The sequence below is a fragment of the Carcharhinus amblyrhynchos genome, chromosome 7 (assembly GCF_965287045.1).
Source record: "Carcharhinus amblyrhynchos chromosome 7, sCarAmb.v2.hapA, whole genome shotgun sequence".
NCBI lineage: Eukaryota > Metazoa > Chordata > Chondrichthyes > Carcharhiniformes > Carcharhinidae > Carcharhinus > Carcharhinus amblyrhynchos.
In genome coordinates, this window is record NC_137330.1 from 51,865,553 (window position 1) to 51,880,799 (window position 15,247).

The 15,247-nt window shown below is 37.5% G+C and overlaps 1 protein-coding gene across 1 annotated transcript in view; it reads right to left on the minus strand.

Moving 5' to 3' along the window:
• Nucleotides 1–71: 71 nt before the first annotated feature.
• Nucleotides 72–15,247, minus strand: part of LOC145344936 (trifunctional enzyme subunit alpha, mitochondrial-like) — a 67,190-nt gene continuing 52,014 nt past the window's right edge. The window contains exons 14-20 of the mRNA XM_080192293.1: nucleotides 13,890–13,976; nucleotides 12,262–12,402; nucleotides 8,056–8,124; nucleotides 6,213–6,408; nucleotides 4,738–4,852; nucleotides 2,700–2,845; nucleotides 72–786 (exon numbers count right to left, since the gene is read on the minus strand). Of these exons, the coding sequence (XP_080048419.1) occupies nucleotides 641–786; nucleotides 2,700–2,845; nucleotides 4,738–4,852; nucleotides 6,213–6,408; nucleotides 8,056–8,124; nucleotides 12,262–12,402; nucleotides 13,890–13,976 (900 nt within the window). The 3' untranslated portion in view covers nucleotides 72–640. The remainder of the gene's footprint in view (nucleotides 787–2,699; nucleotides 2,846–4,737; nucleotides 4,853–6,212; nucleotides 6,409–8,055; nucleotides 8,125–12,261; nucleotides 12,403–13,889; nucleotides 13,977–15,247) is intronic.

The following is a 15,247-nucleotide window of genomic DNA, read 5'->3' on the forward strand; positions in this document are numbered from 1 at the left end:
GGCAACTAGTGCTTGGACTGTCTTTAACTGATCACAGAGCATATAAGTATTACCTCAGGATGGACAATGGCTTTGGATATGTAAAAATAGTTTCTTTCTAGTCAAGTCATTTTAAAATTACTTTTATGTTCACATTTTAAATTTAGTGGCATTGTTTATCAGCTAATAAACATTGCCAAATTTCAATCAAATTTTCCACTTTGCCATGTTTTCAAAAACACAGCAAAGCACACCAGCCTCATGCTGCTAAGGGAGAGAGCATTATAATTTTTAAAATATTTATAACATTGCATTGGAATGGCTTATTGCTACCCTTGGATAGACAAATTTGTTCACAAAAAATTGCTAGAAATAAATTTTCAAATATATTGAGCAAAATTGAACAGTATTGAAATAGTACTTTAGGCAGGAGTGCTGCTGTAAAGTTGCAATTAAAGGCACTAATCAAAGTTGATTGACCAAAGTATCAAATATTAACAGGTTTATTCAGATTGTATATTACTTAAAGAAATCAACAGTTAGATAAAACCTCATGTATACAAGAAACGTGATTGCAACCTTTTAAAAATGGTCACAAGCAGCAATTATGTACATTGTTATTGGATAGATTCTGTTGTTACGTAGATCAGCACAAACCATCTTAGTGGCGGAATTTCTTGCTTGTGTCCTTGGCGTAGTCCAACATCATCTGACAAGGTGTGAACTCAGTGCCATAAACACTTTCAAATTTTTTCATTTTATCAACAAGTTTGTTTGCTCCATAGGCATCCAAAAATTTGAATGGTCCTAAAGTGGATGAAATCATAATAGAAAATTAATTTTGTTGAATAAATTACTGTGTAATACTGCAAAACCCAATCCCTATTTTTTGTATTGTAAATATTTGGCTACTATAATGCAAATATTTTTCATCACAGATCACATGCATGTGTGAAATAATTGTTCAAACTATCTGTATGATTCATTTGAATACATCCTGAGGTAGTCCGGCCGACATGTGACTTCAGATCCAAAATAATGAGGTTGACTCTTAACTTCCCTCTGAAATAAGAATCCACTTAGTTCAAGGACAATAAATGCTAGCCCAACCAGCAAAGTCCACATCCCATGTATTATTAAAAAAAAATCACTGAGTCAGAACAGCTGCCATAGAATGTAAAATTTCTCATGCAGCTAAATGTAAACTCCAGGACCAGTTAAAGTTCACAGTCCCAGCAGAACTTGGATTTTTTTTCTTAAATTTCCTTTGGGAGGGAGTATATTTATTAAATTAAGTTGTGGTTAATTGTGTAGAGGAAGGTCTTATGATGCAAAGGTAGTGCCCTTGCCTCTGGATCAGAAGCTTTGAGTTCAAATCCCACTCCAGAACTTGATGGCCAAGGAAGGCATATTCATAATATGGCTAAACAGGTTGAGTGTCAACTTCCAATGCATGCCAAAGGCAGATGGTAAGAAAGGAGATTCCTGATGATCCATATATTCATAACACCTAAAAGTGTACATTACCACTGCAACTAAGACTTCTTGGAGGGCCAGCTGGCTAGACAGCCAGTGAATCAGATTGGGGCCAATGGGCACAGGATTCAATTTTTTTTATTCTGCTTGGGGTAAATTCAGGATCTGCCTCCTTACCTTGCAGATGGAGGAGGTCTTGGTGCTGTGGGCTGGGAACGGAAGTAAAAGTGTAGCATATACTTTCCTCTCCTCCCAAAGAAAATTAAAACATTTTTTGCCTCCTCTTCCTAAACGCAAATTCAATTTTAATTCTGCTGAAATGTACAGTTCAACAGGTGCTTGGTTCAAGTGTCTCAGATTTACTTCAGTCTAGGCCCAGACTTATTCAACCACAAGGCCACCAGTGCCATTAACAATCTGTCACCTCCTATTCCATTCTTATACAAAGACTGCCAGATTGTCATAGGAAACATAACCCAAAAGTCTGTACTGCTTCACTTACAGATATCATGTAAGAATGCTTTCTTTAAAAAGCCTAACAAGCCATCTTTTAAATATATGCTGGAAATTCTTCATTCGTGTTACCAGCATTTCCCACCCAGAATGAATGGAAAACATTGGCACCACTGGCAAGTGAGGATACAAGCTGCTGTGCATGTTCAATGAATAGACTTCACCCAATTAAAGTCAATTTTCTTGTTTATCCATTCTTTCTATTTTCCTATTCCTCACTCCCTTTTGGCCCAAACTCCATTTAACTTGATATTGGTTTGCTGGAATGATGTTCAAGACAAAGCTCTTTGTTCAACTATTGGATTTTAAGTGGACGACATTAACTAATGGAACATTTTGTCTCTAGCATTTGTTACTTCACTAACAATTCTACCTCAAGCTACGTACATCAATCAAGAAATAATTGCTTCTAATAATAAAGTAATAACATAATTGGAATTTGATGAGCAATAAAACACCAAAATAGGGGAAAAAGACAATTTTGTATTAAACGTTCAATTTGTACAAATGGTGTTCAACAATCTTAAATTGTGTTTTGGAAAATAACTCAGATAAATTTCATAGAATTTTCTATGAAGGCAAACTTATAGTCCACTTTGCATCAAATGCTCCTGATGGGCCATATTTAATATTTTAAATTACAAAGTTGCCCAATTCTGGAAATACACAAAATCCTGAGATAAAGATACTAAATACAGAGTGGATCCTTTCAAATTTTACAACTACTTTACCTCCAAGGCATGGTGGGAATCCAAGGCCAAAAACAGCACCAATATCTCCCTCAACTGGGTCACTTAATATTCCTTCTTGAAGGCACAATACTGCCTCATTCGTAAATCTTGACACCAGTCGCAACTGTATATCTTCATCTGATGAACTGGAAAGGGAGAAAATCAGTTAGTAAATTCTCAACTGTAACAGGAAAGTTAGAGGGAAAAAGAGTACTTCAAATAGTTGGTCCAAAATGTACATGCTGAAAGCCACGGATAATTATTTTCACAATATCACAGCAGATTCCATTTCTACGTGCCCACAATTCTCCAACCTCCATAAGCATGCATGTGCACACAGTGTCTGAACACGTAGAAATATTGAGCCGTATCTTCCAGTCTCCAGATTGTTGGAAACCAGGTGTATGACTGAGGATCCTATGGAGAAACTGATGTGTTGATCTATAATGGAAGTACAAACTCCCTGCTTCCTGTAACCTTCTGTGAATTTGTTTGACTTTAAGTTAGAATAGGAGACTTTGGACAGTTCCGTGATGCTTACCTGGATAGCTACCCATGTAGTATTAGATAAATTAAAGCTTAGTATAACATCCCTAGGTAACTACATAACTTAGCCCCCTTAACCCAAGCCAATTACACCCCTGACCACTGAACTACTCCTCCCAACCCAACTACACTTCCCCATCCAACCATCTTCCTGACGTGACCATCTACTCACCCACCTCCTCCCATATCCACATAACCCTACTCACCACCCACCTCAGCCACCCAGTCACACACATTCAGACCATACAGAAACTAATGCCACAAAAAAAAAAGGACACGTTCCATTTTCCTCCCAGTTCTGCTTCGGTGTAACAGACTTCCCCAAGGGAGGCTGTGTTGCTCATTTCTAAGAAAGCTAAGTTTGAAAGACGCTGGTAAAAACCAGAGCAGCATCATCAAGTCGAAGGAAATTTAAAGCACAGCAGCAATCTTATGATCTTGAACTTCCAAGCAACAGCAATGTGCAAAACTGCTCTATTTGCACCACAGGCAAAGTTAAAAAGCAGTATGTCTACTTACTTGCGTGTTTACCAAGATTACAAACTGCTTAAACATGCATGAACACTTAACTGGTGTTGGCATATAAACAAAATTTTAAAAACAAATTCAATAAGAAATTTGTTGATCTTAAACTAAGTCATTGCCGCATGGTCCAAAATAATAATTTGCATTTATACAGCACCTTAATACTGTAAAACATGTCACATACCTCAGAGGCATTAGCATACAAAATTGAGACACCACCAGACAACCAGAAGTTTGGTCGAGGTAGATTTTAAAGAGCATCCACAAGGAAAACAAAGAAGCAGAGAGCTTTAGGGAGGGAATTCCTCAACCTAGACCAGGGCAGCTGAGGGTTTCAATGGTAAAGAAATGAAAACAGAGGTTGCGGAAGAGGCAAGAATTGAGAGTATAGAGGCAAGCTGTATATTACAACAGTGACTAATGTTCCCTCTAATTTCTGCTTGTTTTAGTGCACACAGTCTCCACAAGATTGCTGTATGGATGCGTACTTGTGCATTTTAAAAAGGGAATGTTGTTTGTGCACAGTCGATTTGTTCTCTGTGGTGCATTACACATTGCTACATGGAGGTGCAACCATGCAGCTGCACTGACAATGACAGCACTTCAATAAATTCTTCACGGCTGTAACATGTTTTGGGAAATCCTTTGATTATGAAAATTGCTATTTAAATGCAAGCTACTTTATTTCTTTAAAACACGGTCTCCTAACATGTGACAGAACAGGCCACTCCACTGATCCAGTTATAAATAATGACAACACTTAAAGTAATCATTGGCTGCGAAAGCTTTTGGGGACATTCAGAGGACCTGAAAGTGTTGTTCAAATGCAACCTACAAAGAAACAAAATTATTTATTACCAATCATTTGTTGGTCCAAGTTTTCATGAACAATGGAACTGAGTGAAGATAGATGAAATGTGATCTGCTGTATTCGAAGGATTTGCAAAATATTTAATATTTTACTTACACCTCAAGATTAACAGGCAGTCGAAATTTGTCTAGAATTTCCTTAGCTCCTGGATTCAAAGTTTTGCCTTTCACACCTGGTTGGTAAACATAGCAACCTTTTCCTGCCTTACGACCTGAAATTGAAAGAATGAAAACTGAATTTGATCACTTTAGTCCGGGTAAACATGAAACAGAGACCTATAACCCTTAATTGCTGCCGAAAATAACTCTAAATTGCTATAGTAGCATTGAATTGTTTCAATTACAAATTTTACAAGTCTTTTACTTGTGAATAATTTCCCCGAACCTACTTCATCAACCCATTTAAAATCACCTCACAAATACTCTTTACAAAAGGAGAGGAAGTCCACTGAGAAATAGGAGTCAGGGATGGAGGGAGGGGATTGGAGAACAGAGCGGGCATGGTGTCCAGACATTCCTGCAGAGCCAGGATTAGCAGCAGCAATGTGGTCAGCAGGAACATGATGAGTGGGAATGTCTCCGAAAAATCAGTGAAGGATTGAAAACTGGGGATTTTAGCGTTGCAAAATGTGAAAGATTGTTCCCATTCTCAGAACAATCTGAGGACAAAGGGTCAGAGACCATAAAATGTTACTGGAAGAAGCAACAAGAAAAAGAGGAAGGTTTTGATCAGAAGGCTGAGTCAATGAAATACTTTATCACTAGTAACTATTGAGATATAGACAAGAATATCATGCAAATCACAGAGAATGGTACTCAACTATGGGCCAAGTGCTGGCAAGTGAGATTAGGTGGGCAGGTCAGGACATTTCATGTATTGGTGTAGACTCAATTGTTCTCTTCTGCACTGTGGTATTCTGTGATTCTGTGAACTACAGTGACCCAACCCATATAAAGATACAAGATTGAGCAATATTGCAAGCTGATGCTTGAAAGAAGTGCAGCAAATTTTCTACAACAGTTGAGCACAGCATTAGAATAAATTAAACCCAGAAGACAACTTAAGGATTATTGCATAGAATTGTGCTGCATCAGATAAGGGGAAAAATGTGTAAGACTTGTATTCATCTGATACTATCAATTCAGATATCAAAAGGTTGGGTAGTTGCAACAACACAAACGGACAGGTTTTACCAGAAGAATTTAATGCATAAAACAGACTGCTTTTCTAAAATCAGAACAGCAATGTTAAATCAGCTATGAAGGCAATAGCAAAGCACACTTGAAAGAAGTGCTAGCTTTGAAAGAAATCAGCTGATATATTTTGGGCCAACTTAATTTTATTGTGAAACATAACCAATCACAAGAACTGAATTTGCAATTCTAGGACCAGATTGTGTATTGTAACAAAGTTAGGTGATAACAGATACCATATAACAAGTGTGACGAAATAATTAGAAAAAGGGACCATTAGCATTTGGAAATATCTTCTTCATTGTTATTGCTGCATCAGTAAGAATGATCTCAATATTGTATCCATAGGTTTATTATAGCATAGCTAATTGTACTTGCCTAAAAATCCCTTTGCAACCATCTCCTTTAAGAGTTCAGCACTTCCACCAGCCATTCGAGCACCAAAAGCTTTTCCCAAATCCTCTGCAACGTGTGCTGCAACGTCAATACCAACTTCATCAATCAGCGTGGCGGTGCCCACAGGAAACCCAAAGTTAGTTGTAACTGAATCTAGTTTCTTTGGATCAGCATGTTCCTGGAAATGCAAGTCATTGGTATCTTAGATGCAAGTTACAATATTCAAAAGTCCATTTCCTTCAATCCTAAAAATTAAAATTCCTCAAAAGATTCAGAGGAAATGTCAGTTCAAACAATATATGCATTATTACATTATAAACAGTACAGCTTGAATATTTTAATACGGTAAGAGATTAGGCCCACCTATTTCAATTCAAGATTAACAGGCAATGGTAAAGTCAACACAAATACTGCTAAAAGAGCCCTTAAGAAAAATTATTGAACCTAGATTTCTTATCTCTACAAAATATCATTAATATTAAAGCATTGTGCATCAGGCTTCTGTGGGCAATTACATGATACTGCTATATTACTTAAAAATTTTAAGCTGCTATATTTAAGAGCATTAGCAATTACACTATGACATCTAAAAACACTTATTGCTACAACTCAGTTCAAAAGATACAAAAACATTGCAGTGTGGAAAGAAAGTCAATGGATTAGGCTTCAAATTGCATAAATCAGAAGTACATATACACTAGCAGTGTATATGTACTAGTCTTAAAACATGTGAATGTAGGTAAAAACTGCCAAGTACAAATTAAATTAGCTTTCAAGGTACGTAGCTTTGGATGTGCATTTTAAACCTCAGACTGCTTTTGCACCATGATGTCAGTTTAGGTTTTGCATACATTTTTCATTATGCTGAATACTCCATGAATGATTAAGTTTATATCTCAAGCTTGTATCTGTTATATATTAACGTGGTCAGCTCACTTGTACAGAAAAAAGGATGAAAAGGTTGCCAAATAGTGGGTTACTTAACCAGTTACTTAAACTTTATTAAATAGGCGTTGCTTGCTTACAGTCCAGGATGGAAAAGAGGGGAAAACCCGTGAATATCTCTGATGACATCACTACATAACATGTGACTAATCAAACAGAGACGCATTGGTTTACAACTTATAACAGTATCCAATATAAAATATCATATTTCAATCAGAGCAAGTAGTCCTCAAATTCCCATGCCTACTTTGCTGATTGGAAGCACATGAACCATGCAGAGAGAAAGTGCCAGTTGTTTTGATGTTCGCTATACACATGGCAACATCTCTAAACTTAGATTGTGACACAGCCCAGAGAAGCATGAACACCAAAGACACATTCTGATTACTGAAGAGTGATCAAAAGCTCATTTTAGAACAAACTCTACAATGTTGGATAGGTTTTCCGAACCTAATTAGCCAGAAATGAAGCCAATATTGGAAGAAAGAAATTATGAATGCCAATGTGGGATTTACTGATGACCAATGTGGACAAAAACTCACTGAAGAATATTTTTATCTTAGGCTTCATTTAAATGTCCTTCTGTACAATTCCTACTTTAGCAAATTATAGCCATTAGAACTCCATAACAATGAATTCATACTGTTATTGTGATTAAACAGAACAAGTTTCTTCTGCAATGTAAATTTACAAGGTGTATAATAAAAATACTTCACACTTTTAAGACAATTCTGCATCTTGTTAGTAATTATTTTAAAAACTTCTCATTATGTTTATAAAAAGCTAAACTCACATGCAAAACTATTTTTCAATAAAAATGTTAAGGAAAGATTGATGGAGAGCAGCATTTTTAATTCAACCTAAAACAATCAAAACAAACCTGCAAGATTCTGAGCGCTTCTGCCAATGTAGGTGCAAGACATCTTGTGGTATAAAAACCAGGGCCATCCTAAAGAAAATAAAATCATTTTTTTAATCCAATCAAATCTAATCTAATCAAAAGGCTCTTATCCAAACACAAATTTGAAATAAATTCTTTAACATGCATCTAACAGGAACCTATTCTTCATGAGAATCTTTAAACTCAGGGTAAGATCCAACCATACAATGCTAAAAGAGGGGGAAAAGATTCTCCTCATGTCTCAGCCAGCATTTCCCCTAACCATCACCACCAAAATAAAATTGATCATTTATTTTATGGCCATTTTGAGTAACCTTCACTGGGCACATAAAAATACTACTTTGGCCTATATAACAGAAATTGCATTTCAAATATGTTACATAAAGCGCACCTTGGCGTCCTGTAAGAGATAATAAGGCACTATATGAATTAAGTTTACTTTACCTCAGTCATTGTGATGGCCCATGTGCTTGAGAAAAAAACTTTTTTAATTTTAGATATAACATAAATAAAAATAGAAAATGCTGAAAAACACTCAGCAGGCCTGGCAGTGTCTGTGGGGATAAACACATCTGTGGAGAGCAAAACTGAGTTAACGTTTTGAGGATGTGTGACTCCTCTTCATAACCTACATATTTTATGTTGGGCGTTTTAGTCCCTTTAAGACCTCAGTTTTTCCAGGCACTTGGTTTCCAGTAAGTGATCAAGCTGTTTGGGGGATAAACAATAGGATAGTAGGGTCAACATGAAGTAAATTGTAGGGGCATTCTGGTCTCAAAAATGTTTTTTTTAAATTAAAAAAAGAACACAATCTGGCTGCAGAACAAAGAATATCTCCTTTCAACAGAATCCACTTAAATGTGTAAGGAAGAAAGGAGTAAGTTCATGAGAGATTGCAAGAGTGAGTGCGCAAGAGAATATTGTTAACGTAATTGACCAAATAGTGTAGATATGAATATTCATGTTCTCTTACTTTCATTTAGTAAAATTATTTTAATTTAAACAATGAACCTTGTTATTTCATGCTTCTAGTAAATACCTAGGTGCCAATAAAATCCAGAGAAGTAAATAATCACGTTAGTGGTCTCTACCAAGACCATAAAAATTGATGGTCTCATTCGGAATATCATCTTAATAAATAAAATATGCTGCATCAAGTGCCGTGTAAATTTTTGAGGTACAGTTTGAGGAAATACAACAATGCTAAAAATACACATTTGCCATTTGTAGTGAAACTAGTTAACTGTAACCTGTAGATTTGCTATTTAAGGAGAACTGTATGTCCTCAGTTAAAGTTGTGGCTGCATTCCTGAAAATTGAGACTTTAAATGAATAAGTTCCCACAGGAAACTATGGGCTATAGCTTCTGTGGAGTGCAATCAAGTTGGACTGCTGCTCCACTCCTAGTTACTTACAGTGACTTAACTTTCTCATCTGTCTCAGCGTGGGTCACAATAGTGCAGTCACCCAGACCCAGATGAGTGCAACAGAGGCAATAATAGCTGCTGTATCGCAGGTAGTTTTAAAGCTTTCAACCACTTTGAGAAGCCAGCGAACAGGTAAGTGAGAGAGCTAACTGTTTAAGAGATGCAGCATGGGGGAGGACGCTGCACATCAAGGAGAGTCAATTGGTCAGCTTGGAATGATTGGTGGAGGAAGTCGGGAAATGGGCAGCAGTCAGTACTATCATCACACGGAATGAGGAGTGCATTTAATTCTTCCGACTCTTCCGGGGTAACTTCCTGTAAGACAGGTGGAATTATCTGAAGGCTGCAATTTAGAGAATCAAATGGTTCTGACTGCAGGGCAATTTCCCAATGAGGCAACTGTTGTGCAATCACTGTGCTAATGGGGGAGTTGGTGGGGGCAGGGGTGGTGGTGATGGTGGGTGTTTAGAAGTTAAGGACCAATGTTAAAGCCAGACTATGATTCCTTTGGATACTTCACTCCCAGAAAAATCAAAGCCACTGGCTTTCGGAGCGCTGGCTTCCCCCCTTCGTCAGGTGAGTTAGAACTTATTAGAAGTCCCACTCACCTGACGAAGGAGCAACCAGCGCTCCTAAAGCCAGTGGCTTTTGCAACCAAATAAACCTGTTGGGACCTTAACCTGGCCTTGTGAGACTTCTTACTGTGTTTAATCCAGTCCAAAGCTGGCATCTCCACATAATGACTAGATGGTGCCCCCATGACAGCAGTGAGAGTTTAGAAAGGAGATCAAGAGCCAGAAGAGGGCAGCTGAAAAACAGACCTCAGGTATGAAGGTGAACACATGTGCAGGAAGTTGGCAAGGCTGAGAGTGAAGGCGGACTAAGGGTTATTGATTATGTAATCCAGAGGCATAGACCAATAATCTGGAGAAGGAAATTAAAATCCCACCAAGCAGTCGGAAAATTTAAATTCAGTTAATTATGAAGTTAGGTTGAGGGAGCTGGGACTCTTTTCCCTGGAGAGACGAAGGTTGAGAGGCGACCTGATAGAAGTTTACAAAATGTTGAGAGGAATAGATAGGGTGGACTCTCAGAGGCTATTTCCCCGGTTTGAAATGGTCGCTACGAGAGGACACAGATTTAAGGTGCGGGGAGGGAGGTTCAGAAGTGATGTTAGGGGTAAGTTTTTCACTCAGAGGGTGGTGAGTGAATGGAATCGGCTGCCGTCAGTGGTGGTGGAGGCGAACTCGCTGGGGTCTTTTAAAAGACTTCTGGATGAGTATATGGGGTTTAATGAGATTGAGGGTTATAGATAGGTCTGTAGGTTGGTAGGTGATGTGATCGGCGCAACTTGTGGGCCGAAGGGCCTGTTTGTGCTGTAGTGTTCTATGTTCTATGTTCTAAATACATTTGTAATAACGAAACCAGCAATCAGTAATGGCGGCCATGAATTTACCGGACTGTCAAGAAATCTTAATTGCTTCCCTTCAAGTTGCTCTTTAAGGAAAGAGGCCACCACCTTTACTTAGTTTACTCTATATATGTGACTGCAGATCCACAGAAATGTGGCTGACTCGATCTTCTTTATTGGTCAAATACACCACTTAGTTCTTTTAAAGCCTCAATCATAAAGGTCAGAAGTGGAGCTTGGGCTTATAAGTGGCAAGCATCATTCACGCTACACGAGTGTCTGGCAACGACCACTGCCAACAAGGGAAAGTGCACAACCTGCTCCCCTTGAGGAGACTTATCACCACCATGTCATCTAAGACAACCAAAATTCAAGTAATGAATTCGAAGGCAAAGCAAAAAAAACGAGCTTCATCCTAGAATATAAACTGCAACTGTGCCAAAGGTGACTACACACCCACCAACATTTATTGATAGATCAAAGGTCTGGTATTCATGTTGACACACAGCTGCAGACAGTACATTCGGAGTGCAAACGTAGTTCATTGTGAGATGTAAACTAATATCGCACAGGACCTTTAACTTTATTACAGAAACACAGAGAACATTCTTCTATGTAAGTGGGCAAAAGGTTAAAAGCAACTATTAGTGAACAAAGAAGAAAATCACAGCACACAGCCCTTTCGGGGATCATATCCCTCTATTCATGTATTTGTCATGATGCCCTTTAATACTACCCTCATACTACTTAAGTTCACGTATAATAAAGATTTAAAACTTTTTAAGCTCAATGTTATGAGCAGTTAACTAATTCACAAGACAATTGCACAGTATAAGCAAAAAAAAAATCAGTCATAGCAAAAAGTTAAACGTCGCCATGGGTGGAAACAGGATAGGGCGTTTAATTTGGTGCCTCATGTTATAAATAAAGTCCCTCCACTCCCATCCCCACCGAATAACCACTGTTTCACTTAGTTATGTGTTCACTAAAGATTTAAAATACTATCCACCCATTAAACTAAAGGGTAATGACAGGAACATTGGAACAAAATAGTGAGCAGAAAAAAAGCATAAGGAAAATTATATCCACGGGCAAAGTGAATTTTCAAACCGTGCTCTCCATCTATAATAACATAATAGGGAGGAAACAAGACTAGAGAGTTCTTATTTTCAAAATCAGTATCATCATTTTACAAACAGTCTTTTGTGGCTGATTTGAAGAAAAAGTCCAATTTGACAGATTTATTCACATATGGAATAATTCTGGAGAATTAGCTACAGTTTAGGACCACAGGAATTAAATATTAATGCAAGACAAGTGCAATCTAAAATGTTATGAGTAAATTACCTTTACTACAATGATGACTTTTCCCTGCTTAAGACCAAGTGCTACAGCAGCCGCAGTTGTGTCTTTGGAGGTTTTATCTGTGGTGATGATTTCCAGTAACTGCATCTTGTCCACAGGTGAGAAATAATGCATTCCAATTACCTAAACATCAGATTACAAAGGGAAAATATTTACAAGCTCCAAACAGTGATCGCGAAGGGCACATGGAATATTTATTACATTTTGTAGTCAATCAATTAATATGATCCAGAGATCCATAAATATTGGAGAAGCTAGTGAGTAATTTGGCAAATATAGTTCTAAGGTTCAAAAATCTGAGGACACAAATCTGTTACAGATCAATTAGCTTAATATCCAAAATGTAGAAATGTTTGAAGACATTCTACTGCATATTAAAATGAACATTTTGAAAGCACTGGCATCATTAAGAGTAGTCAAACATGGTTTTATTAATAAATGTCTCAAAATCCTAATCCTTGGTGAATTAACTAATGTCATGAGTGACCTAATCTAGTATGGGTAGTTCACTTGGATTTTGAAAAGGTGTTTGACAAAGTTGCAAGTTAATTCTCAAGCCTCTGAGAAAATATATCAATTATTCCATGGGCACTGAAATTCCAAAGTTGTCTAACATGAGCGACTTTGCAATTATTTATTAATAAAACAATGCAGACTCCTCCTCATATTAGTATTGTTCAAAATATTCATTTTTACTATTCAGCAAAGTATCTTCTTTATTGAAGGCCAATTAAGCAACTATTTCTACAAGTTGAGGCAACAAGAAGTGGCTATGACTGTTAGCTTAAATGAGAGAGTTTTAAACTAAAGATTGGAGAAACTTGTTCACAGTATAATTGGTGAAGACAAAAACTGTCAACATTCTAAAAAAGATTGGATAGCTGGACAAAGAGTAAGGGATTGAAGGAATATGGGAAGTAGATGGGCAAATAAACTATTTGCTTACAATGGACACTTAAGTGCCAACATAGACTGGTTGGGCACAATTTGCCGTGTTGCAATTGAAGGTTGAACTACAGCAAATTGCTGGGATTTTTACTAGGTACGGCAAGGAGCCAGCAATTTGTTTTTTTAGATTTTCAGCATCCACAGTACTTTGCTAGTTTAAAGACTGCTAAAACTCCAATTTCTGTGAATAAGAAATCTATAATTTCCAAATTTATGGTTATGGTTTGTATTTTGTGGCCTTAAACATTTAATGTGTATTGTTAATGGTTGTTAAAGGTAAGCAGATGGGCACTTTGATTAAGGACCGAGCACATATAAAGAAACTTGTGCTGGAGTACATCAGCAGCCTTGGAAACATCTTAATTTTTAAAAAAGGTTCTCTTTAAAGTTTTGTCTTTTGTTAGACTATCACTTGAAGGGGCTGTCACCTTGTTAATTTGTTTATTTTTGAGTTTAAAATAGCATTAAGAGATTCAGCTGGGACACAGGAGTGCTTGTTTGGAAACCAAGATCTGTGCTGCTGCATCTGCAAATAAACCCAATAGCAAGGAAAAGACTGGTGTCTTGCTTCACACTTCAATATCAGGCTTGGATCTATTTAACGCCTATGTTTGTTCACTAATAGAATGGAGAAAAGTACCAGACTAGTATTCTCAACTTACCTTTTCTGGTCTCTTACTGACAGATGCGATTTCAGAAATTGGAAGAGCTGATGTGTTACTAGCAAATATACAATGAGGTGACACAACCTGTTAGAGGAAAAAAAAAGTACTGCATTTAACAAAAAAAACTTAGCCAATGAACTTGTACCCAAAAAGAAAACTGTAAGTAAATCCGAATATGATTAAGTGTCAGTATATTAGGAGGGACTGAGGGTAAGCACCCAGTGAAATTCTTTGAGAGCTGACTACCTTGTTTCCTTAATTTAGAAACAAAAGATGAGCGCATTAAGTTAGAAAAGGCTTTGTATCTTGTCTGTCTCCAAGGCCCAGGTTAATCAATGAATTTGGACTGTAATTATGCATTTTCAGAACTTCAGATTGCCAAAAGTGTATTGGAGGCAGCTAGACGTAATGAAGCCTTGCTCTGTGATGGAGCAAAGCTCTCTTTCTTTCATGATTTCTCTGTGGTGATACAAGAGGCCCTTAACGATATTGGAAGATGACTGAAAGTCATTCGAATGCAACGTGCCCTACTATTTCCTGCTACATTGAGGGTGACATGTGACAACTCTATAAAGATGGGCGACAATCTAGCTAAAGCCATGGGTTTTGTGAATTCCGTGGAAGGCAATAATTTGGAATAACAGACTGCAGTTCACTGCAAAATCCAGACTCCATCCCTTGTCTTGTAAGTCCTTACAAGCCCCATTGTTTCTTAAGGATTTCAATACTGTGCCTGATAAATGTGAGAATCCAATAATCGTTCACGATCATGGAAGATTGTCCATGCAATGGAAGGAAGATTTATTTTGACTTCTGTGCTCTTTACCATTCAGGGTAACCAAGCTTTCCCATCAAGTCTTATGGATCATGGTTTTGGTATTGGAAGGTTAGAGGACTCATTAGGTTGGATGACATATTTAATGGTGCTTCCTCATTATCTTTTGAGCAACAGTATAATACAATATCCCGAGATACTCCTTTTTCAGATATTTACAACTCAGACTTTATTCTTAATTTAGATATTTCTGCATATTGATGTGAGTATCACCCCAGTGGAAGAAATCCTGATGTCTACAGAAACAAAGCAACTGATCAGCTGGTTTTATGACACATTATGTCCTAGATCCTGTGCGAATATGCCAGAGACTCGATCTTGGAAAAAAGGTCTTTTGGAGAATATTGATAAGGAGAACTGGGACAGTGTCTTGGAAAATATCAACAGACTCAGTCTATAATAGAATGAAGGAGATTCCAACTCGGGTGGCACAGTAGCAGAGTGGTTAGCACTGCTGCTTCACAGCTTCAGGGCCCTGGGTTCGATTCCTGGCTCGGGTCACTGTCTGTGTGGAGTTTGC